The sequence below is a fragment of the Phoca vitulina genome, unplaced genomic scaffold (genome assembly GCF_004348235.1).
Source record: "Phoca vitulina isolate PV1807 unplaced genomic scaffold, GSC_HSeal_1.0 scaffold35, whole genome shotgun sequence".
Taxonomy (NCBI): Eukaryota; Metazoa; Chordata; class Mammalia; order Carnivora; family Phocidae; genus Phoca; species Phoca vitulina.
This window is the reverse complement of record NW_022589738.1, coordinates 9,817,000-9,834,411: the sequence shown is the minus strand read 5'-3', so window position 1 is coordinate 9,834,411 and position 17,412 is coordinate 9,817,000. Positions and strand designations below refer to the sequence as shown.

Sequence of the window (17,412 nt, the reverse complement as noted above, 5' to 3'; positions counted from 1 at the left end):
TAACTCATTACTGTGTTGAAATTATTGTCAATAGGAAGATAGTGGATTGCTCTCATCATTCTCACACAGCCAAACTATATGACATACAAGAGATTTTTCAGGCCAAACAAAATGGAATAGCAGATATCACATGTTAAAATTTCCAAGAGAATACTAAATAATTTACACCAAGAGATAATGGACTGCTATCAACCAATTATTGTTTACTGTGAATATAATCTGATTTTTGGAACTCACTCTAGGAAATAACCAAATTTATGTGCCTTGAGGGTATAAACATTTCTTACATGAGCCCTATTTTACAGAGATTCTGACGATCTCTAAGGAAGATGTGAAAACTGGGTTGAATGTAACAAAAGCTGAGATACAGATGGAAAATCAGAGATGGCTTAGTATCTTGAAAGCTCCATTGCTACATCTGATGATCTAAGGTTTAAATAAAATATATCTCAAAAGTTTGGCAAAACAGCAAATGCAATAAAAAATATTAGCTAACAGTATATAGGTAAGGACAACAATTTTAGCATACTTTTGAAAGTATTTAGAAAACTTCTTCAAGAAGTACACAAAGATTTATGTGATGGGATTATTTCAAAGAACCCCTACTATCTCCACCAACTAAACCATCATGTCTGAGAGTTAAAGAGTGCATGTGTTTTTACCTAGGCAATTACTATTAGAGAGGTAGGAAAACATAATAACTTGGCGACAACATCACTGTCATTAGTAGCCTAAAAGGACTGAGGTAGTCAAAAAAGACTCCCCTTTGCCACCAACCTCAGTTGAAAGTGATCCCTTAGTATACCACACCTACCTGTAGTGAGAAACAGAGCAATCTGGCAATTCATGGCACTAAGTTCTGCTCCTGCATTACAATGTAAAACTACTAAATGGAATGGAGGCTCAGGAATTGCATTTTCATCTATGCAGACCTTGGATGTAAATTATTAAATATCTTTATGAAATAACTCTGTTAACTATTCATAATGAAAAATGAGAGCAATAGTGAAATTGGTAATAATCAGAAGAAGGTATGCAAACAAGATGAGTTATAGGTATCACATTGTAGTACCAAAACCAGGAAAGGTTTAAAGTAAAAACTGACAGGAAATCAACACAAACTGAATGAGAATTACACAAGTGTTAAAAAAAAAAAAAAAACGGGGAGCCTCGCTGGCTCAGTTGGAAGATCATGCGACTCTTGATCTCGGGGTTGTGGGTTCAAGCCCCACATTGGGTGTAGAGATTACCAAAAAATTAAAAATAAATAAACTTAAAAAAACCAAACCAAACCAAACCAAACCAAATTAAAAGTAACCACAGGCCCCAAATGGCATCACGTAGGACAAAATCCCAAAGTGGAGGCTTAATACATAATCTAATTGCAGTTTCAACTCCTCCAGGAATGTAGTCTTAACTGGTCAGTCAGGAATTTTCTGATGGGTGCCAATGAATCTGTCATATACCCTTCTCTATCCCTCAAAGGAAGATGAGCTAATCTGCATAAGACCCCTTGCTCTTTACCATGAGGAAGTGTTACCTTGTCTGGAACAATCCTTTTCCTTTGCTAATAAATTTCTTGCCCTATCCTCCATCTATAAAAACCTTTAATTTTGTACAACAAAATTAGAGGCTCCCCTCTACTGGTTGGATGGGATGCTGCCCGATTCATGAATCATTTAATAAAGCCAATTAGATCTTCAAATATACTTGGCTGTACTTTTTTTTTTAAAGAATGTATTTATTTGTTTTAGAGAGAGAGAGCACGAGTGGGGGGGCAGAGGGAGAGGGAGAGAATCTCAAGCAGACTCCATGCTGAGCACAGAGCCCAATGTGGAGCTCTATACCAGGGCCCTGAGATCATGACCTGAGCTGAAACCAAGGGCTGGATGCTTAACCAACTGGACCACCCAGGTGCCCCACTCGGTTGTATTTTTATTTAACACACAATAATAATGAAATTTATTACATAGGGAGGGGCAAGTCTTTTATGGAAAATGGACAAAGGCCATTATTTGAAAATACATTATTTATGAAAATAATGTATTCCTGAAAGTGTATATGCAAATATTAATTTTAAAAATGAAAACATATTTGAAGTACATTAAAAGAAATAGATTGTGTTTTCTTTTTGCTCAGTCTTCTTACTTATCCACATAAAGTACCCTGATGATGTATGTTTCTCAGTCTGTGTGACAATCTTTACTACTTAAAGTTGAAAGTTAAAAATCTTAGTTTCTATCAGTTTTGCTTTAAGGGTTAACATCTCTTCCCCAAAGAGGGGCACATTAGATACCATTTCACGAGAAGATGTGAACAGTTGTTTGTCTATTAGTATCTTAGGATCACATCCTTTTTTGTTACTTTGAGTTGCAGATCTCTACTCATCTCTATACCTATTTTAAATATACAGATAATAAGGGAGCCAACGTCTGTCTTTTTTGAGGTGCCACCTCATGGTCCCAATTTCTCCTGGACCCATTTAAAATGTTTTTTTTCCTCCTATGTCCTGATAAAGAGATTTCTGCTAATCTAGTAATCATTTTCCAGAGCAAATAGTTTTAAAGTTATATCATTTAAAAATAACCTATAAGAAAGATTTTATTCTGTACTGATAACAGGGTCACGGAAATGGGACATTTTCATTGAGTGAAATGACACAACCATCATCATATTAAATCATTTTCCACTTAGAAGAGAATGCGTTTGAAAGCTACACTTGAGTGCATCTCAATAGTTTAACCACCCATTTTCTATGTCTCAGTGGAGATTTACCCAGAAATCAAGTGGGCAAGTAATTGATTTATAGATTTAAAGTATTTTAGTCTTTTTAAAATTTTTTATTCATTGGAGCAAAAGTTCAAGATTCTAAATAATCAATTTTGTGAAAAATCTATCTGCATGTTTAAAAATGAAAGTAACCTCTATCATCAATTTAAAAATTTGAATACTAACAATAAGAAAATTAAATCAAATTAAAACATAGTTAAGAGCAATTAATTCTGTCCTAATGTTTCATTTAAACCAAGACTCAATATGGGGCACCTGGGTGGCTCAGTTAGTTAAGTGTCTGACTTCGGCTCAAGTCATGATCTCTGAGTCCTGCGATCGAGTTCCACACTAGGCTCCAAGCTCAGCAGGGAGTCTGCTTCTCACTCTCCCCCTGCCCCTCTCTCCCCTGCTCACACACTCTCTCTGTCAAATAAATAAATAAAATCTTAAAAAAAAAACACAAAGATTCAATATTTAACTTTATTAAATAATAATAATAATAATGAACATGGATTTAGTAACACTTTAGTAATTCACATAAGACAATCCTATTCTTTTTTTTTTTTTAAAGATTTTTATTTATTTATTTGACAGAGAGAGAGACAGCGAGAGAGGGAACACAAGCAGGGGGAGTGGGAGAGGGAGAAGCAGGCTTCCCGTGGAGCAGGGAGCCCGATGCGGGGCTTGATCCCAGGACCTGGAATCATGACCCGAGCCGAAGGCAGACGCTTAACGACTGAGCCACCCAGGCGCCCAAGACAATCCTATTCTTAGTCACTATTCTTTAAAATGCCAAATCTGGGAGATGTGGGAGAAGATGGCAGAGGAGTAGGGGACCCTATTCCAACTGGTCCCCTGACTGAGCTGGATATCTACAAGACCACTCTGAACACCCATGATATCAGCCTGAGATGTAAGAAGATATATCTGAATCTCTACAAACAGAATATCACAGGCGGTTGGTTTCGAAGTATGAAGTGGGGAGCCATGATTCCACAGGCAGATACCGGAAGATAAACGGAAGGGGGGGAGCCGTGGGGATACCGCACCGCCGGTGAGTCAAAGCCTCCCCCGCTGGGGATGGAGCACAGACTCGCAGACTGGTAGCAGTGGGGAAAGGACATTAGGGAAGCCCCCCGGATGGAAACCCAGAGCGGCAGACTGCGTGTGCGAACTGGGGGTGGCTGGTGGTTTTAGAAGCACAAAGGGTAGATGCCCTGACCCGGAGATGAGGACTGGGAGTGCTGCTGAGGGGACCACAACCCAGGATGCAGCAGTTTTTAGCAAAACAGACAGAAATAGAGATAGTGTGGCCTGGAGAGCTCACTGAAGAACAGACTGCGATCTCTCTGTTCTGAGGCAGAGGGTTGGAAATGGTCTCTTCTGCTCTGACTCTCCAAAGAGACGTGGAAACCTGCCAGGGAAAGCCGACAGAGAACAAAAGCCCCCCAAAACCAGTTTTCACTGAGCCCATCCCCCAACACACACAGTGGGCAGGGCAACTCTGCACAAACAGGGTTGCCTGAGTAACAGCGTGGCAGGCCCCTCCCCCAGGAGACAGGCTGGGAGAACCAGAGGCCAACAACCTAAGGTCCGTATAAAACAGGTGCATCTTGCTTGGGTTGTGGTCAATAATTTGGACTCTGTACATTCCCTCAACCACCCCTCAGCAGAATGACTAGGAGGAGGAACCCCCAAAATAGGAAAGACTCAGAGACTGTGACTTCTGCCACACATTAACAAATGGATACAGATATAACCAAGATGTGGGAAATGGACTTCAGGGTAACAGTTATGAAGATGATAGCTAGAATGAAGAAATTGATTAATGGCAACATGGAGTCTCTAAGGGCAGAACTGAAAGCTGAACTGGCAGAACTTAAAAAAGCTATAAATGAGATCCAATCTAATCTAGATACTCTAACAGCTACGGTAAACGAGGCAGAAGAACGAATTAGTAATCTAGAAGACCAATTGATAGAAAAGAAGGAAAAAGAGGAGGCCTGAGAGAAACAGCTCAAACTCCATGAAAACAGAATTAGAGAAATAAGTGACACCATGAAACGTTCCAATGTCAGAATTATTGGGATGCCTGAGGGGGTGGGGAGAGAGAGAGGACTAGAAAATATATTTGAGCAAATCATAGCTGAGAACTTCCCTAATCTGGGGGATGAAATAAACATTCGTGCCCTAGAGGCAGAGAGGACCCCTCCCAAGATCAAGGAAAACAGACCAACACCCCAGCATGTAATAGTAAAACTCGCAAATCTTAGAACCAAGGAAACCATCTTAAGGGTAGTTAGGGGGAAGAGATTCCTTACATACAGAGGGAGGAACATCAGAATAATGTCAGACCTATCCACAGAGACCTGGCAAGCCAGAAAGGCCTGGCAAGACATATTGAGGATACTAAATGAGAATAACATGCAGCCAAAAATACTTTATCTGGCAAGGCTGTCATTTAGAGTGGATGGAGAGATGCAGAGCTTCCAAGACTGGCAGAAACTGAAAGAATATATGACCACTAAGCCGGCCCTGCAAGAAATATTAAGGGGGGTTCTATAAAAGGAAAAAGACCCCAAGAGTGATATAGAACAGAAATTTACATAGACAATCTATAGAAACAAGGACTTCACACACATGCAACATGATGACAATAAATTCATATCTTTCAATAATCACTCTCAACGTGAATGGCCAAAATGCTCCCATAAAACGGCATAGGGTTGCAGATTGGATAAAAAGACAGGACCCATCCATATGCTGTCTACAACAGACTCATTTTGAACCTAAACATACGTCCAGACTGAAAGTGAAGGGACGGCGATCCATCTTCCATGCCAACGGACCTCAAAAGAAAGCTGGGGTAGCAATTCTTATATCAGACAAATTAGATTTTAAACTAAAGACTGTAGTTAGAGACACAGAAGGACACTATATCATTCTTAAAGGGTCTATCGAACAAGAAGATCTAACAATTGTAAATATCTATGCCCCCAACATGGGAGCAGCCATGTTAACCAAACTAAAGAGTCATATTGATAATATTATGTTAATTGTAGGAGACCTCAATACTCCACTCTCAGCAAAAGACAGATCATCTAAGCAGAAAATCAACAAAGAAACAAGAGCTTTGAATGACACACTGCACCAGATGGACCTCATAGATCTATACAGAACATTCCACCCTAAAATAACAGAATACTCATTCTTCTTGAGCGCACACGGAACTTTCTCCAGAATAGACCACATACTGGGTCACATATCAGGTCCCAACCAACACCAAAAGAATGAGATTATTCCCTGCATATTCTCAGACCATAATGATTTAAAACTGGAACTCAATCACAAGAAAAAATTTGGAAGAAATTCAAACACTTGGAAGCTAAAGACCACTCTGCTCAAGAATGTTTGGGTCAACCAGGAAATCAAAGAAGAACTTAAACAGTTCACAGAAACCAATGAGAACGAAAACACATCGGTCCAAAACCTATGGGGTACTGCAAAGGCGGTCCTAAGAGGGAAATACATAGCCATCCAAGCCTCACTCAAAAAAAAACCAGAAAAATCCTGAATTCACCAACTAACTTTACACCTTAAAGAACTGGAGAAAAAGCAACAAACAATACCTAAGCCAAACATTAGAAGAGAAATAATTAAGATTAGAGCAGAGATCAGTGAATTAGAAACCAGAAACACAGATCAGATCAACGAAACTAGAAGCTGGTTCTTTGAAAGAATAAGGTCGATAAACCACTGGCCAGACTTATCCAAAAGAAAAGAGAAAGGACCCAAATTAATAAAACTATGAATGAAAGAGGAGAGATCACAACGAACACCAAGGAAATAGAAACAATTATTAGAAATTATTATCAACAACTATATGCCAATAAATTGAGCAATCTGGAGGAAGTGGATGCCTTCCTGGAAACCTATAAACTACCAAGACTGAAACAGGAAGAAATTGACAACCTGAATAGGCCAATAACCGGTTACGAGACTGAAGCAGTGATCAAAGAAGATTTCAAAGAAGAAATAATACCTATTCTCCTGAAGCTGTTTCAAAAAACAGAAACAGAAGGAAAGCTTCCAGACTCATTCTATGGGGTGAGCATAACCTTAATCCCCAAACCAGGCAAAGACCCCAACAGAAAGGAGAATTTCAGACCGATATCCCTGATGAATATGGATTCCAAAATTCTCAACAAAATCCTAGCTAATAAGATCCAACAATACATTAAAAGGATCATCCACCACGACCAAGTGGCATTTATCCCCGGGATACAAGGGTGGTTCAACATTCACAAAGCAATCAATGTGATAGAACACATTAATAAGAGGAGAGAGAAGAACCATATGGTCCTCTCAATTGATGCAGAAAAAGCATTTGACAAAATACAACATCCTTTCCCAATTAAAACTCTTCATTTGTTTTTTTAAAGATTTTTATTTATTTATTTGACAGAGAGAGACACAGCGAGAGAGGGAACACAAGCAGGGGGAGAGGGAGAGGGAGAGGGAGAAGCAGGCTTCCCACTGAGCAGGGAGCCCGATGCGGGGCTTGATCCCAGGACCCTGGGATCATGACCTGAGCCGAAGGCAGACGCTTAACGACTGAGCCACCCAGGCGCCCCAAAACTCTTCAGAGTATAGGGATAGAGGGAACATTCCTCAAGTTCATAAAATCCATCTATGAAAAACTCACAGCAAATATCATCCTCAATGGGGAAAAGATGAGAGCTTTTCCCTTAAGATCAGGAACAAGACAAGGATGCCCACTCTCGCCACTATTGTTCAACATAGTACTAGAAGTCCTAGCCATAGCAATCAGACAACAAAAAGAAATAAAAGGATTCAAATTGTCAAAGAAGTCAAACTCTCTCTCTTTGCAGATGACAGGATACTTTATGTGGAAAATCCAAAAGACTCCACCCCCAAATTACTAGAACTCATCCAGCAATTCAGTAATGTGGCAGGATACAAAATCAATGCACAGAAATCAGTTGCTTTCTTATACACTAACAATGCAACTGTAGAAAGAGAAATTAGAGAATCGATTCTTTTCACAACAGCACCAAAAACCATAAGATACCTCGGAATAATTCTAACCAAAGAGGTAAAGGATGTATACTCTAGGAACTATAGAACACTCCTGAAAGAAATTGAAGAAGACACAAAAAGATGGAAAAACATTCCATGCTCATGGATCAGAAGAATAAACATTGTTAAAATGTCTATGCTACCCAGAGCAATCTATACCTTCAACGCCACCCCGATCAAAATTCCAATGACATCTTTCAAAGTGCTGGAACAAAGAATCCTAAAATTTGTATGGAGTCAGAAAAGACCCCGAATTGCCAAGGAAATGTTGAAAAAGAAAAATAAAGCTGGGGGCATCACATTGCCTGATTTCAAGCTATATTATAAAGCTGTGGTCACCAAGACAGCATGGTCCTGGCACAAAAACAGACATATAGACCAATGGAACAGAACAGAGAGCACAGACATGGACCCTCAACTCTACGGTCAAATAATCTTCGACAATGCAGGGAAAAATATGCAATGGAAAAAAGACAGTCTCTTCAATAAATGGTGCTGGGAAAATTGGACAGCTATATACAGAAGAATGAAACTTGACCATTCTCTAACACCATACACAAAGATAAACTCAAAATGGATGAAAGACCTCAATGTGAGACAGGAATCCATCCAAATCCTAGAGGAGAACATAGGCAGTAACCTCTTCGACATTGGCCACAGCAACTTCTTTCAAGATACATCTCCAAAGGCAAGTCAAACAAAAGCAAAAATAAACTTTTGGGACTTCATCAATATAAAAAGCTTCTGCACAGAAAGGAAACAGTCAACAAAACAAAAAGGCAACCCACAGAATGGGAGAAGATATCTGCAAATGACACTACAGATAAAGGGCTAAAATCCAAGATCTATAAAGAACTTCTCAAACTCAACACCCTAAAAACAAATAATCAAGTCAAAAAATGGGCAGAAGACATGAACAGACACTTCTCAAAAGAAGACCTACAAATGGCTAACAGACACATGAAAAAACGTTCATCATCATTCGCCATCAGGGAAATTCAAATCAAAACCACATTGAGGTACCACCTTACACCAGTTAGAATGGCAAAAAATGACAAGGCAGGAAACAACAAATGTTGGAGAGGTTGTGGAGAAAGGGGAACCCTCTTACACTGTTGGTGGGAATGCAAGTTGGTACAGCCACGTTGGAAAACAGTGTGGAGGTGCCTCAAAAAGTTAAAAATAGAGCTACCCTATGACCCAGCAATTGCACTCCTGGGTATTTACCCTAAAGATATAGATGTAGTGAAAAGAAGGGCCACAGGCACCCCTATGTTCATAGGAGCAATGTCCACAATAGCCAAACTGTGGAAAGAGCCAAGATGCCCTTCAACAGACAAACGCATAAAGAAGATGTGGTCCATATATACAATGGAATATTACTCAGCCATCAGAAAGGATGAATACCCAACTTTTACATCAACATGGATGGGACTGGAGATTATGCTAAGTGAAACAAGTCAAGCAGAGAAAGTCAATTATCATATGGTTTCACTTATTTGTGGAATATAAGGAATAGCATGGAGGACATTAGGAGAAGGAAGGGAAAAATGAAGGGGGGGAAATCGGAGGGGAAGACAAACTGTGAGAGACTATGGACTCCGAGAAAGCAACTGAGGGTTTTAGAGGGGAGGAGGGTCGGGGATGGGTTAGACCGGTGATGGGTATTAAGGATGGCATGTATCTCATGGAGCACTGGGTGCTATATGAAAACAATGAATCATGGAACACTACATCAAAAACTAATGACGTACTGTTTGGCGACTAACATAACATAATAAAATTAAATTATATTAAAAAAGTAAAATAAAATAAAATGCCAAATCTATGCCTGTTACTCCAAATGTGTTTCAAAGTGAAAGGCCTGATGTAGAAACCAGGAAGAATCAGTACTGAAAGAGTCAAGAGGCTATAGGAACCAAAGGCAGGCCTCCTCAAAATGGGCCACTTTGGCACGAAGATTATTTTGAGTTAAAAAGCAATCAAAACCCAGCAGATTCAGGAAAATCTCTTTACCTCTCTCCTCAACAGCATAAAAAGGATTTAGACAGAAGACCTGCTCCAGGAAGAGAGCTATCACCACAAACTACATTATAGTATGAAATGGGTGTGATAGGCAGGGAGGAACCTAGAAAGGTCTGTTTGATCAAAGTTCTCTGTATCCCCTTGTTTCCCAAGAGGCCTAGCAAACATTTGCTTACCAAATATTTACTCTTTTTCCCCTTTATGTAAATTGCATTCCTTCCCTTTGAAGTCTCAGACCCCTATCCCCTTCTCTTTAATTCAGAATGACATATAGACCTCATTTTGCCTGTCTTTGGAATTTCCATGTCTATGTGCATTCCCCAGATATACACTATTAAATTTGATTTTCTTCTGTTAATCTGTCTCATGTCAATTTGATTCTTAGTCCAGCTAGAAAGACCTTGAGGGGACAGGATATTCCTGATCCCTGACAAGAGCATAATCCTGCTTTTACCATATGTGTGAGTGCAAGCATATAGGCTAAGGTTAAGTTTGCTCTTGATAACTCTTGAAACATGCATGTAGAATTCTAATCAGTAAAGCCACTATAAGATACCATAGAGCTAAAAGATGTTTTCCATACGCACTTAAGGTCCATATTACTGGATTTAAAATAAAACTGGTATAATTTGAATAATTTATTCTAATGTGCTCATTTAATATGGATTTTTTTAGGGATCGCAATTTAAGCGTACAACAAAAGCTCTGTTTGCAAAAAGAGAGTCTATGAACATTTAATGGGTTCTTACCAGAGCAAGGCATTTCATTTCAATAATGTTTACTGGTGGTCCCGGAGAGCTATGGATCTCAAGATAATACCAGACTTGGAAATTGCTAACACTATCATCTGAAAAACAGAAAACAAAAAACAAACATCTCTTAATGTAGGCTTCAGAATACCATACTTAACATAAAATTTGAGAAACATCGATACCATTTTCAAACTCTTTTTGATGAACTGATTTGTCAAGAGACGGAAGTGGAAGGTGAAAAGCTGATTGCATTACAATTTGTGAGTGCAAAGAGAAGCGCCATCCTGCATAGCCATGAGCTTGCCCTATAAAAGCTCCCTGTCCTCCGAATGCCCCAGGAACTCATTATATTCCCTACTAAAATAAGAATGTTTTACTTCTAAGAATTAATATTTCAAAAGAAATAACCAATCATTTTCCCAATTGCCAAAACATTCACATATTATATATAGAACTATCTAAGTATTATAATTCACAGTGGTACATTTCTAGTACCATAAGATTCTAGTCTAAGGACACAATCAGGAATAGTTGATGAGATTTTTCTTTTCTTGAAAGTGTAAAAAAGGATTCTAGCAATTTAGCCTAAAGGAAGCTGGATTGGGAATGAACTACATGGTGAGAAAGTAATGTTTACATGCGGGTTCCCGATATTTTTTTTAAAAGTAGGCACTTCTGTTGCTGGTGATGTCTAAAGTCATCCTCCCAAATCCTGCCACTGGAACCCTGGTCCACCACAACAGTCCTGTGTAGCAGGGTATGTGCTGGCATCAAACTCAAGTTTTCCATTTGTTTAGCCTGATCTGTTCAGCTTCTACTTTGATGTTCTTTATTCTCCAGTGTTGAGCTAGTATATGGTTTAAGATGTCCTCCCATTTCAGTTATTCATATGCATATTCAAATCAGTATGTCATGTTTTAAAGATTACATGTACTGCTGTGTTTGCCTAACTTACTTAGGTAAATTATTAACCTCTTTGGGCCTCAGTTTCCTCATCTGAAATAAGGGTCCCAGACTAGTGGAATTCTCTCTCTCTTCTGAAAGAGAGTGTTGTATATTGCAGTACATTGTGTTGTATGGAATTGTATTGCATGGTGAAGCGGAGTAGAATTTGCCACCGAATAGCACATACCCTCCCCAATGTCTATCACCCAGCCACCCCATCCCTCCCACCCCCCACCACTCCAGCAACCCTCAGTTTGTTTCCTGAGATTAAGAATTCCTCATATCAGTGAGGTCATATGATACATGTCTTTCTCTGATTGACTTATTTCGCTCAGCATAACACCCTCCAGTTCCATCCACATCGTTGCAAATGGCAAGATCTCATTCCTTTTGATGGCTGCATAATATTCCATTGTATATATATACCACTTCTTCTTTATCCATTCATCTGTCGATGGACATCTTGGCTCTTTCCACAGTTTGGCTATTGTGGACATTGCTGCTATAAACATCGGGGTGCACGTACCCCTTCGGATCCCTACATTTGTATCTTTGGTGTAAATACCCAGTAGTGCAATTGCTGGATCGTATGGTAGCTCTATTTTCAACTTTTTGAGGAACCTCCATACTGTTTTCCAGAGTGGCTGCACCAGCTTGCATATGGTGATTAACATAATAATAATAAAAAAATAATAAATAAATAAGAATTTGCTACCCCAAAATTTGTCTTTGGTATAAGGATTATTTTGAGCTGATTATTTTTAAGAAACTGCAGATACAGAAGCTCTGAAAACAGAGTAGAAGTTACCCTTTTGTAAGAGACATTTACATTTCTAAAGGAAATCTGCATTTGTAAGGGTGTCTCCCTCTCTGTACTAGGAAGTTGGGAGACTAAATCTTTAGAAACCTGCAAAACAACCTTACACTTGTTTACTGTGCTTTCCTGGTAACTGCATTATTGGCTCTCCATCCCCCAACATCTTTTTTTGTCTTTAGCTGGAGATGGTATTTTAAGGTAAGGGTTTGGGCCATTTCAAGGAGTTATTCATTTTTCCTGGTTCTATCCCATATATAGAAGAGGTATACTTTTTTTTTTGAGAGAGAGAGAGAGGAGAGGCTAAGGGCAGAGGGAGAGGGAGAATGAGAATCCCAAGCAGACTCCACACCCACTGGAGCCCCACACAGTGCTCAATCTCAGGACCCTGAAATCATGACCTGAGCCGAAATCAAGACTCGGTTGCTTAACTGAATGAGCCACCAAAGCACCAAGCCAGTAACACATGTTACTGAACTTTTGTTTTCTTTTTCCTGCTAATCTTTTTTTTTTATTATTACAGGGGGCTCTCGGCCAAGAATTTAGAAAGGTAGAGGGAAAATTATTCCCCCCCTACCAGGAGCATTTTATCTTATTGCACTGAAATGCACTACTTCATACCATATTATATTATATTGTATTGTATGCCCCTCTATTCTAATACTTTAGCTATTAAGAAGTACTTATCAAATTAGTGGATCTTAGAACAATCCAGACATTCAGAACAATTAGCTAGTGAGAGGGAGACAGAGAAGGTCCATGTGAATTCTTATTCCAAATACTTGTGAGAAGTTCTTGAGGGTGATCTTAACTCCACATTTTTGAACTGCCTTCTGTGTTTATTTATTTTACAGACACCAACTAATTACCTTGAAACCATTAATGCACAGAGAATAAGTTACTAACTTTATACTGATGTTAGGTTACTGGGAAAACCTCTGCTCAGGATTGTGTTGGCTGCTCCTTCAATTCTATGACAGTGCTTTAAATGCTTTTATGATGTTTAAATGTGACATCTCAAAATAAACCAAAGTTCTTAAAATGAAAAATGCTTCCCCTTCTAGGTTGCTCATGTATATTTCACTGGCTTTTCCAATGCTTTAATCCACATTGAACTCACAGGGAAAATAATTCTGGAGAGAAAGGGCTTCACGACTATAAAGCCTGAATGCCCCACAACTCTGGGCTGGCACAAAGAACAATAAAACAGTCTGCTCATCTATGGAATGGGGACTGTCTTAGTCAAGGTTCTCCAGAGAAAGAGAAGCAATAGAATATGTGTGTGCATATAAAGAGACAGACAGAGAAACAGAAGCAGCGAGAGATTGATTTTAAGGAAATGGCTCATGCAATTGACTTGGTAAGTCCAAAATCTGCAGGTTAGGTCAGCAGGCTATAGACTCAAGAAAGAATTGCAGTGCAAATCCAAAAGTGGTCTATGGGTAGAATTCTTTTTTGTTCTGGGGAGGTCAGTCTTGGTTCTGTTAAGACCTTCAACTGATTGGATGAGACCTACCCACACAAGGGAGGGCCATCTTCTTTATTCAAAGTTCACAGATTTAAATATAATTCTCATCCAAAATCACCTTCGCAGAAACATCCAGAATAATGTTTCACCTATTATCTGGGCACCATAACCTAGCTAGGTTGACACTTAAAATTATCTATCACAGAAACAATAACACTTAATATTTGTGATTGCTGTGACTATCACATAAGGCACTGTTATGATGTAGCTGATTTAATTCCTACAGTGCTAAAAATATACACTGATTATGAGTTTATTGGTTAGAATAAGATTAAAGATGATTTATTAGTGAGAACAAAAATAATAATTATTAAACACTGTTTAGCTACAGGCCTTAAACACATTAAAACTTTTTGCTAATTTTAAAATCAATAACATTCACTATAGTGACTTTAGAAATTCCTGAAAAGCCTAAAGATGACAATTATTCATTATCTCATGACTAAGGATAAATACTTATTTTTCTTGTATAAAACTCCAGGCTTGATATGTCAATAAAGACATAGATGTATAGATACACACACATATATATAAATACACTGGGGTATACAAATTATATAAAATTGATGTATCTATATGTGTGTGTGTGTGTGTGTTAACATATTTTTATCCTTCAGACAACATCTGCTATTAGAACTTGAGTTTTATCCCTAATCATTAGGAAAATGCAAATCAAAAACCACAATGAGCTATCACCTCACACCCATTAGGATGGCTACTATCAAAAGAACAGAAAACAGCAAGTGTTGGTAGGATATATAGAAAAGATAACCCTTGTGCTCTGTTGGTGGCAAATACAAATTGGTGCAGTCCCTGAAACCGCCAACAGAATTAAGTCTGCAGAAAGGCATGTAGCCCATAGTTAAAGACTATTGGGAAAAATACCAGGAAGGAACTTCGAATATGCTTTGCTTAAGATAATGAAAATGTAGGGGTGCCTGGCCGGCTCAGTCGGAGGAGCATGAGACTATCGATCTTGGGGTTGTGAGTTCAAGGCCCATGACAGGTGTAGGGAAAACTTAGATAAATAAATAAAGTTAAAAAAAAAAAAAGATAATGAAAATGTAGCCCAAGGGAACAGGAAATGAAACAGCCTGTGCAGACATCATAGTCATAAGGTATATAGCCTCTGCTTTTGCTAATAAAGACAGCATCACTGACGAACATTGCTGCAATATTTTGTAAACCTGGACCAGTGAAGGAAATGACCACTCAACCATAGTCTTGAAGAGACAGGTGACCTGGCACCAGTTAATTAGTCTTGAAGTTTACCCAATCCCTGACCAATCAAAAGAACCCATGATTCCAAACCCTTTACCCTTGATTTTTGCCCTTAAAAACCCTCACTTGCAAGCCATCAGAGAATTCAAGATTTTGAACACGAGTTCCCTGTTCTCCGGGGTAGTGCCACACAAATAAATAGCCTATCTTTCTTCAGTGCAAATGCTCAGTTTTTTTTTTTATTGGCGTGTTGGACATTGGAGAGATGAACTCTTGTTAGGTATAGTTATACCACTATGGAAAACAGTATGGACAATCCTCAAAAATTTTACAATAAAACTTTCATACCCACATTTGGGTATTTATCTGAAGAAAACCAAAACATATACTTGGAAAAGATGTATGCACCCCATGTTTATTACAGCATTATTTACAATAGCCAAGATATGGAAACAACCTAAGTGTCCATCGAGGGATGAATGCATAAAGAATTTGTGAGATATATGTATAGAATGGAATATTATTCAGCCATTAAAAAAAAAAAAAAAAAAAAAAAAAGGAAATCCTACCATTTACAATATGGACAGACCTTGAAGGCATTATGCTAAAGTGAAATAAATCAGAAAAGAGAAAGAAAAACATTGTATGACCTCACTTAAGTGTGGTATCTTTAAAAAAAAAAAACTCAGAAAAAGAGATTAGACTTGTGGTTATCACAGGTTGAGCATGGGAAGGAGGTGGAAAGGGAGAAAAGTCGTCAAAAGATACAAACTTTCAGTTATAAGAGAAATAAGAACTACAATGTAATTACAACATGATGAGTATAGCTAACACTGCTGTATGATATAGAGGACAGTTGTTAAGAGTGTAAATCCTAAGAGTTCTTATCACAGGACATTTTATTTCCTTTTTTTCCCGTTCTTTTCACTGCATCAATATGAGAAGATAGATATCAGCAGGACCTATTGTGGTAATCTTTTCACAATGTATGTAGAGAAACCATCATGCTGCATACCTTAAACTTACAGAGTGCTGTATGTCAACTATTTTTCAAAAAAGTGGGAAAAAATTTATGTGCAAGTAATACATATTCAAAATTATTTTAAATAAAATTGTAAAACTAAAATATTTACGTTTCAATTATTCAAAATAATAGATCACATAAGGAACATTCTTATAGAAAAATGTGTGCATATCTCTGATTATTTTATTCGAACTAATTTCTTAGAATGAAATCATTGGATCAATAGGGATAAAAAAATCTCAAAAGCTTTAGGGGTGCTAGGCTGGCTCAGTTGGTAGAGCACGTGACTCTTAATCTCAGAGGTGTAAATTCGAGCCCCACATTGAGCATACAGATTACTTAAAAATAAAATCTAAAAAAAAAAGTTTTAAGCATATTGTAAATGCTCTCAAATTCCCATTACAATGCATAAAATTGTCTCTTTCAACTTGCCCTTCATCAAAACTGGGTGTTACTCATATTTTTGAAATTTTCCAATTTGGAAAAAGTTAAAAAAATCTTATTGTTTCCATTTCTTTTTTGGTCCCAGCTTTGTTGAGGTATAACTATTAAAAATTATATATATTTAAGGTACAACTTGATTTGATATAGTATGCATTATAAAATAATCACTACAATTAAGCTAATTAACACATCCATCATCTCACATAATTACTGATTTTTGGTGGGGGTGGTGAAGACATTTAAGATCTACCTTCTAAGCAAATCTCAAGTATACCCTACTGTATTATTAAATATAATCATGTTGTATATTAATTAGTTCTCCAAAACTTACTCATTTTACCTAACTAAAACTTCCCTAATTGAAAAGAGATACACTGCTGAGCAATCAGTAAGAAAAAGTTCCATGTTATTATAGGAGATGGAAAGGTTAATCCTGTCTGATATAAGAAGACAACTTTGAAGAACTGGGGATACTTGTAATATTATTAGATGCATTTTTCCTAGCTCTTAATCTATCTTGCAACATGTCATCACATCATGCAGATTTTCTTATTAGATATCCCCACTCTTTTTTATTCCATTAACATGATACCATAATATTCTGATTTTCTTTCAAACACTTTTACCTGGCTTTCCTTCATGGTTCTTCTGCCTTAGTTTTCAATGGGAGTTTCACTCCTAGCATAATCCATCTACAGCAGTCATCTACTCTTTGAACTTACCTGCACGATTTCAATTAAAGAAACCCTAAAACTTTACAACCTGTTTTTTTTTTTTTTTTCTGGTC

At 37.9% G+C, this 17,412-nt stretch overlaps 1 protein-coding gene across 1 annotated transcript in view; it reads right to left on the bottom strand.

The window, feature by feature from the left end:
* The window catches only part of CFAP47 (cilia and flagella associated protein 47), a 453,685-nt gene that overhangs the window by 87,777 nt on the left and 348,496 nt on the right, over window positions 1–17,412 (bottom strand). Inside the window, exon 51 of the mRNA XM_032426488.1 lies at window positions 10,647–10,744. Coding sequence (XP_032282379.1) covers window positions 10,647–10,744 — 98 coding nt within the window. The remainder of the gene's footprint in view (window positions 1–10,646; window positions 10,745–17,412) is intronic.